General features: G+C 44.2%; 1 protein-coding gene across 1 annotated transcript; it reads right to left on the bottom strand.

Moving 5' to 3' along the window:
* Positions 1–262: 262 nt before the first annotated feature.
* Positions 263–1,162, bottom strand: TAS2R1 (taste 2 receptor member 1; the record flags this gene model as incomplete). Its single annotated transcript, XM_079795991.1, has 1 exon — positions 263–1,162. One exon carries the CDS (start codon positions 1,160–1,162, stop codon positions 263–265), a length of 900 nt encoding a protein of 299 aa, XP_079652117.1.
* Between the last annotated feature and the right edge of the window lie 7,599 nt (positions 1,163–8,761).

Genomic DNA, 8,761 nt, shown 5'->3' with positions numbered 1-8,761 from the left:
AGATCCCTGTACCACTTACCCAGTCTTCCCTAATTAACATTTTGCAGGACATTATTATGATATCAACAATCATATTGACATCGACACAATCCACCAACATGTGTTATGCTTTGAAAATCAATTTAACCCTTTGAAAAAGCAGCAAATCCATAAAATGCCTCAGGTTTAACAGTCTTCCGATGATGTTTTGTATATTTATGACTGACTTGTTTGGCTGTTAACCATGAAGCCTCGGGTTCCTTGAATAGTTCAAAGTTCTCTCTCACTGACAGCACTTACTGTGGAGGAGGAACTTCTTTGCATTTTGTTTCAGCTTAGGATTTCCTAAAATTAAGATAACAGAGTGTACAGAGGGGTATGAACCAAATAGCAAGATGCAGAACAGAGCGATGAAGTTTCTGATCTTGAAAAATTGAGACAAGACTAATGCAGCCATCATGTACTGGGAGAGGTAGAGGACCAGGAAGGACAGGATGGACAGGAGTGCGCTGATGTAGACACTCATGCCAGGGTGCCTGGTGCCCGTCGCTGTGCTCCTCATCTGCTGGGTGTGCCTCCCCAGGGAAAATACCAAGAGAAGAGCAGAGATAAGGAAGATAAGTAAGGGCATTATGAACTCAATGAAAAGAAGGGCAAATTGTAATACAGGTATGTCTTCGATTTGCGTTGTTGCATTTTGGGAGAAAAAGCCCAACCAGGATTTTTGGGAAATAATCCATGCATGTTTTCTGTGGAAGACAGAAGTGAGAAAGGTATAGATCAAGGTCCCACAAATCAGCCATGGCATCAACTTGGAGATCCTCAACTTCAACCAAAAGAAGAGCGGGTGAGCGATGGTGGCGATCTTGGCACAGTAGAAAACGCTGAGCCATGTGGCCAACCAAATTTCCGATGCATGTACATACATGAAAATAATAAAATTCCCAGGAACTGGAGAGAATTCAATCAAGGAAAGAGCAACCAGATTAAAGTAGATGGTGACCATCTGGAGACCAATCCTGGAAGTCGCCAGGCAGCACAGGAGGAGGTCCAAGGGCACCATCTTTCTCTGCCTGATCAAGTCTGTGCCGTTCACAACCACAATGAAGCCATTGGCTAGAACCCCCACGAGAAACTGAATCACTGAAAAAATAAGATGGGCAATGATGTACAACTGTAACATTTTGACGAGAAAAAAAAATCAGTTACTTTAAAAACTGATGTAGTGATAGATTTGGGGGCAGTTGGAATCAGTCAAGTTTTCTGTTTTTCTTCAGCTAGATTAGAACCCCTTGGGGGGACATGACTCTGACAAGGAAGGCAGTGAGGTAGGAAGGCAGCATGCATGTGTTTATAGCCGATTTCTCAAGCAGTCAAATAAGAAAGAGATACTCTAGCAACTATTTGCTTCTTAGTGACAGCTTTTGCATTTTCCAGGTCTACTTAGCTTTCAACATCATCATCACAAGCAAATGGTGGAAATGAGACACCTTCACGCTGGGAGAAGGGCTCCTCTGTTACATAATCAGTGAAAGTTCCTCAATCCTTCATCAGTACCATAAATATTTAATTGTGCCTACAGAGTCTACTTAATGTTTGTGAAGCATTCTTTTAAAAAAATAGGATTTAAAAAAAAATTATCACTTCTGTTATCATGATGCAGTACACTCAGCAATGTAAGTCTCCTAAATAGTTGTTCTCTAAAATGCAATGGTGGAGCAATTCAGCACCACCTAAAACTGAAAACAGTTCTATAATACAACATATGTGACAAACAGAAAGCACCACAAATATGTATATTTGAAAGGTCAAAGGCCCAAAGGGAGGTGATTTGCAGCAAAGAGAATCACTCAGCACCATTCATACCAGCAATCATCTGCAGAATAATGCACGGATTGAAATATTTCCCTGCTTATTTTTTTGAAACTATGAGAATATTATGACATGAGCTTCTTGTTCCTGGGGAAAAGTAATGATAAAAGATACATTATTCAATGTATTGTTACAACTAACAGGACATTTTGGGGGAAATTAAATTAGCAGTTATTAACTTGTATACTATGCCAGGTCTTCTTATACTAAACCAGGATTTTTCAGCCTTGACACTGTTGATATTTGGTTTGGATAATTCTCTGTTAGCTGACCTGTGCAATGTAGGATATCTACCAGCATCCTTGGCATCTACCCACTAGATGCTCATAGTATAACCCCCTCCCCACGTGTGACAACCAAAAATGTTTCCAGACATTGCCAAATGTTCCCTGAGTGGCAAAATCACCCCCAGTTAAGCACCATTGTCCTAAACACTGTGTGTGTGTGTGTGGGGGGGGGGGGAGGGATAGTGGTGAAGAGAACACAGTTTCTGTCCTCCAAGCAGTCAGATGTTAAATGTACAGCAAGCACGTGAATAGTCTATAGTGTGACATCAAACTAAATTAGTTATTTGGACAATTCACCACCAGAGCACAAAGTGGAGAAGAATTTATTAAATGTTGGGGGAATTGAAGCTTTGCCAACTTAGCACTAGATCATAACATTTCCAGGAGATCCCCTAATGAGGCATATGGATATGTGCTACTTTGTCCAGAGGTGTCATAAAGGATACTTAAGAGGACTCTTACCTTTAGAAACGTGGAAGGAAAATGGTATGAAAACATTAGTGGTGAATTATTCTGAATATGCGATGTCTGTGCAATGTGGGACTCCACTTCGCTCTTCTTGTCACAACTTCAATGGGATGAAGAGAACAAACGGGCAAGCACCAAGGGAGGCAGCTCACGAGTGGATTCCACCCAAACAGGTCCAGAGTCAAGCATGACAATCAGGATAAGCCTTGTTCTTTTCCCTCAGGTGGAGAGAAAAAAAGTACCAAAAACCTTTCAGTATATTTACATTCTGCAGGCTGGAAAAGCAAAAATGGAAGGGCATCCACCTATGAAATAACGAAGTCAAGAACTCTCGGGAGAGCAGTAACTACTAACTTCCCCGGCTTCTCAATCAAGCCTCTATCAGTGCCTGTCCCCTTGCTGGCAAGTGCTGGTGACCAGCCTGTGGCCTGCGAGGCTCAGCCCTATCAAGGCATACCTATGCTTTCTTCTCATCCCCAGCACTCTTTCATTCTTTTGGTGTTTGGCTGATGGTGGCATTTGTTAGATAGAACCAAACTCAATTAAATAAGCATTTTCAAAACAAAGGAAAAGAGAAATAAAAATTACAAATTCACTTTGAAAGAGAGCTTTTGCTCTCTATCTTTCTGTTCCCAGAGACATCGAATCACAAGACCAGCCTCTAGCTCTTACCTGTTGCCCCAATGTTGCCAAGACCTTTACATTCCAAGTCCTTCAGCATGGTCTGGGCATTTCAATATCAATAATAATCCTATATAATAAAGAGGTAATAGGCAAATTGACAGTCACTCCAACACACAAGATGGTTGCCGCCATGTGGACACAAGATGGCCACCACAAGATGGCCAGCAAGGGAGGGCAGTTGTGGGAGATCAGGCCAGAAGGGAGGGCAATTGAGGGGGACCAGGCCAGCAGAGAAGGGCAGTTGGGAACAACCAGGCATGCAGGGTAGGGAAGTTGGGGGGAACCAGGCCTGCAGAGGAGAGCAGTTAGGGGCAACCAGGCCAGCAGTGGAGGGCAGTTGTGGGGGACCAGGCTGGCAGGGAAGGGCAGTTAGTGGCAATCGGGCTGGCAGGGGAGGGCAGTTAGGGGTGACCAGGATGGCAAGGGAGGGAAGTTAGGGGTGACTGGGCCTATAGGGGAGGACAGTTAGGGGTGACCAGGAAGGCACAGGAGGGAAGTTAGGGGCAATCAGGCTGGCAGCAGAGCAGTAAGGCGTTGATCAGGCTGTCAGGGGAGTGGTTAGGGGGTGATCAGGCTGGCAGGCAGAAGTGGTTAGGAGCAATCAGGCAGGCAGGCAGGCGAGCATTTGGGAGCCAGCAGTCCTGGGTTGTGAGAGGGATGTCCGACTGCCCTCTAGGGTTCCCAGATTGGAGAGGGTGCAGGCTGAGGGACACACACAGCCCCCCTCCCCCCATGCATGAATTTTGTGCACTGGGCCTCTAGTAATAATAATAATAATAATAATAATAATAATAATAATAATGGTAAAACTAAGGCAGAAAAGTGGAAAAAAATTATTTTGAGTTGAGAATAGTAATATAGTCTTTCTGTACTGACAGCAAACTAGCAGAGATAACGCATAGTACACCAAAGACTTAAAGGAAATAACCATGTCTGATTCTATTTATTAACATGCTGCTTGTCTTTTGGATTCAAGCATCTTGAGGGGATATTTGGTTCTCAAATGTTTTATTGTACCTTTTGTTAGCACTAGCTTGGGGAGTAGGGGCAATTCTTCATAGAGAACTTCGTTTCACGGAGAACAGCTCTTCTGACGCAGAAATCCCACGGAGCAAAAAATAAAAATTCATGAGGCTGAAGCTACAATTTTTTCATTAAATAATTTCCATCACTAATCCCTTCAGTGAGCACATACACAAAGGCTGCCGAAGGCACACCATTCCTGGCCAAGTGCCACCAACTCGCTGGAGACTTGTATTTCCTACCCTGAAGGGTGGCGGGATAAGAGATGTCTGTCCACAGCAGCAGAGCACTTGTGTGGCTGCTACACTAATGTCCCACTCAGACCCCAGGGGCGGCTGCATTTCAGTGCTGGTGCAAAGCCCCTTGGGGTCATGTTATCCAGCCTGCCCCTTAGATTCTACCACATCAATCAAAATACCCGGGAGCCTCCATCATGCTGTGCTGAGCGAGAGCCAGCTAAATATTGTTCAACAAACCAAACGGAGAAAAACGGTCCTAAACAGAAAAGTCCTTTGCGTCTCTTAAGCAGTTGGTTTTAGTGAGAAGGACGCATCAGAGAATTTCTGGCTCTGAGATGAAAAGCGTATATGTCTGGCCTCATCTGTCAGTCATCCGCTCAGAATGATGACAGTTTTACATGGACAAATGGCTTGGAACAGATGGAACAAGTCCCAATGTGGAGAAATTCACATGACGATTACCCCATATTACCCTGATTAAATCCGCTTACTCACACTCATCTGTAATGAGCAGTCATTAAGAGAGACAATACAGCATATTCTTAAGGTAACTGACAGGCGGAAAGAGTTGCTTATTTATATTCAGATCATTCAGCCCCTCAAAAGAAAGTGCAATTTTTCCCCCACAGGCAGTTAGACTGACATTGGCAAGCTTTTCACCAGGTAGAATGCTATAATAATTGTCTGTCTGCACACAGACCTTTACTTGGGGGTTAGAGTCACCATGAAAGTGAACGATAGTGTTAATACCTTTCCCAAGTTTTAATACCTTTCCCAAGTGAGTCTTCCCACTTCATTATCAAGGGAACAATTCCTGCTTTAAGGAACATGCCCATGTATTAACATTATTGTATAATTAATAGGTCATTCAAATGAGAAAGATATAAACCCTGGGCTAGCCAGCACAGTCACCCTTGCCGTGTCGACCCTGGAGCACAGCTCAGCCCTTGTTAAAGCCTCTATGGAATTCATTCCATCTAAAATTCACAACATTTTGGTTAAAAAAGCTCCAGACTCTTTCAGATTAATCATTCTTCATATCCATTCATTCGCTTCTCTCCTCTTGAATATGCAGTTGATCTTTTGTACTGAAATTTTTTGCCTTGAATGTTCAGGTCACTCCCCTCTACTTGTCCCTCCATCTCCTCTTTTTATCTTAGTCATACATTTCTGTGCTTTTCTTTACTCTTCACAATATTCTGAAATGTATTTGCATCGCAGCAAATAGAATAATGGGGCATGAATTTAAGTCTTTCATGTAAAGAACTTGAAGTGCTTTGCGAACAAGCATCCTGTGTTAATTACAATGACGATGGGGAACCTTGGCTCACATGAATAATATCCAGTCCCCACAATTTTATCTTCAGCTCTAAACTGAGTGGTGGGATTTCAGATCCTTCCTTTCTTCCTCTCTCTTGCCCACCTTCCCTCCCTCCCCCCTCCCCTTTCCTTCCCTTCCAGATTCTTCCTTCTCTCCCCTCATTTCTTCCTTCCTTTCTCCTTGCCTCCATACTTTAGCACATATTTATTGTGTGTATTATGGACTATGGACTAGGCACTGTTCTAAGCATGGAGCATATAGTAACTAACAAGACAAAGCCTCTCTCGTCTTGGAAATTATATTTTAGTGGGGAAGAGGAGAATTAAACAAGTAAAGAAATAAATACCTCCAGGTAACCTAGAGCGAGGTGTTATTTTAGAGAGTGTGGCCGGGTAGACAGAGTCCCCAGAGAGAAGGTGATCATTGAAAAGAGAAAAGGATGACAAGGAACTATCTCTGGAGATCTAGGAAATGAGCACTCCAAATGGAGGGCCATGCCCCCCTTGAATCAGAAAAAGAGCTTGCAGTGTGCCAGCATAGACAAGGGCCAAGTATCGCAATGCCAGGGCAGCATGAGCAAGGGGAAGTACCCGAGGAGAGGAGAATAGAGGGGCAGGTGTAGTGTGGTCAGATTGGGGGTGGGGGATTTACTCTGGAGAACAGACTTGGGGGGTCAGAAAAGGGCACGAGTAGAAGCAGAAGGACCAATTTGAAAACTGTGCAGTAGACTAGGCAGCGGAAGTTGTTGGCTTAAAAAAGGTTGGTGGTAGAGAGTGGTAAGAAGTGTCTGGCTTTGGCTTCTATTTTGAAGGTAGAACCAATGAAGATTTCAGAATGGCTTTGATGGGGAAGGGGGTGATGGAAGAGAGAAGTCAAGAATTACTTTTGGGTCATTGGCATTATCTACTGTGAGTCAGTGCCATTTTTCAAGAAGGGGAAGACTGCAGGAAGGTTCAACTCCAGATCCCTGCAGTGGACATGTTCAGTCTGAGAAGCCTACTCCAGGTGGAGATGTTATTAAGCAGTGGGCGATAAACTTGGAGTTTTGGGAGCCACAAGAGCTAGAAATATGCGTTTGAAATTTACTGGCATAGAGATGATATTTAAAGCCACAAGACTGGATAAGATTATGTAGGGAATAGATTGCCAGCTGGAGTGTAAGAGCACTCTAAATAAGAAACAGACTATTCTGTGCATTCACATCACCCAGGCTGTCCCAGCTGATGCCATATCTTTGTGGCAGGACGCCCAATGAGAGCCCAGGACGTGAGTTAACACATGCATCCCTCAAGTCAACCCTACTAGTCATGGTAGCCTAATCTCTTTATATATGGCTGATTCTATTTGCTGTTTCATTTAAAGACCTTGCTCCTTTATTCATAAGGATGATTGGTTCGTAGTTTTTCTGGTGTTATATTTGATAAATTTGATTATCCATGTTATGCTGGATTTATCAAACAATTGTTAAGCTTTTTCTTATTTTCTATGCACCAGAACAATTTAAATGGCATGGAAATGATCTGTTTCTTGAAAGAATGGAAAGAATTCACAGTGAAAAAATCTGAGGCCACAGGCTTTTTGGAAGGGGCAGAATACTTACCATTGATTATGTGCTTAAAATACTACACAATGGACAGACATAGTTTCAATTTGCCCTCTTGACAATTCTATGAAATCAATATTATCTCCACTTTAGAGATTATTTAGTTGAGGTGCACAGAGGTTGGAATCGCTCACATTCACACAGATTAAAAAGTAGCATTTCCAAGATGTGGATCACAATGTGACTTTAAGGCCTATGGGAATCCTTAACCATTCCACATCAGGGCCTCCCACATTATAACTCACAATTATAGTGAAGATTCCTTCCAATGAATTACATATGAAGGTTGGACAACTGCTATTTTTATTTATTTATTTATTTATTGCCTGATGTGCATTCATTCTCTACTCTTTACCCTGACTTTCTTTGGAGAAACCACCTCTCCTCTATTCTTATTTTTGTGTCTTATTTGGGACTGTCTCCATCTCAAAACCAGGAATAGGCACATGACCTAGGAGAGACAGGTAAGCTTTCATTTCAATGACACATCACAATATATTTCAACTAGAGTCCCGGTGCACGAAATTCATGCACGGGTAGGGTCCTTAGGCCTGGCTTGCAATCAGGGCCAATTGGGGTTTTCCAGCTGCCAGACGGGGCCTCCCTTCCCCGGCTGCTGGCCAGAGCCTTCCTTCATTCCATGACACCCCCTGGTGGTCAGCACACATCATAGCGAGCGATTGAACTCCCGGTCTCCTGGTCGAACTCCCGAGGTGACACTTTGCATATTAGCCTTTTATATTTATACTAGAGGCCTGGTGCATGAAATTCGTGCACGGGGGTGGTGTCCCTCAGCCCAGCCTGCACCCTCTCCAATCTCGGACATCCCTCTCACAATCCAGGACTGCTGGCTCCCAACTGCTCACCTGCCTGCCTTTCTGATTGCGCCTAAATGCTTCTGCCTGCCAGCCTGATCACTTCCTAACCTCTTTCATGCCAGCCTGATTGATGCCTAACTGCTCCCCCGCCAGCCTGATTGCCCTTAACTGCCCTCCTCTGCAGGCCTGGTCCCCCCCAACTGCCCTTCTCTGCAGGCCCGGTCGCCCCCAACTTTCCTCCTCTGCTGGCCTGGTCACCCCTAACTGCCCTCCCCTGCTGGCCATCTTGTGACGGCCATCTTGTGTGTTGGAATGATGGTCAATTTTCATATTACTCTTTTATTAGATAGGATAGAGGCCTGGTGCATGGGTGGGGGCCAGCTGGTTTGCCCTGAAGGGTGTCCTGGATCAGGGTGGGGGTTCCCTTGGGGCGTGGGGCATCTTGGGCGAGGGGCCTGTGGTGGTTT

The sequence above is a fragment of the Cnephaeus nilssonii genome, assembly GCF_951640355.1.
Source record: "Cnephaeus nilssonii genome assembly, chromosome: 2".
Lineage (NCBI taxonomy): Eukaryota > Metazoa > Chordata > Mammalia > Chiroptera > Vespertilionidae > Cnephaeus > Cnephaeus nilssonii.
The sequence above is the reverse complement of the archived record's forward strand: the minus strand, read 5'-3'. Positions and strand labels throughout refer to the sequence as shown.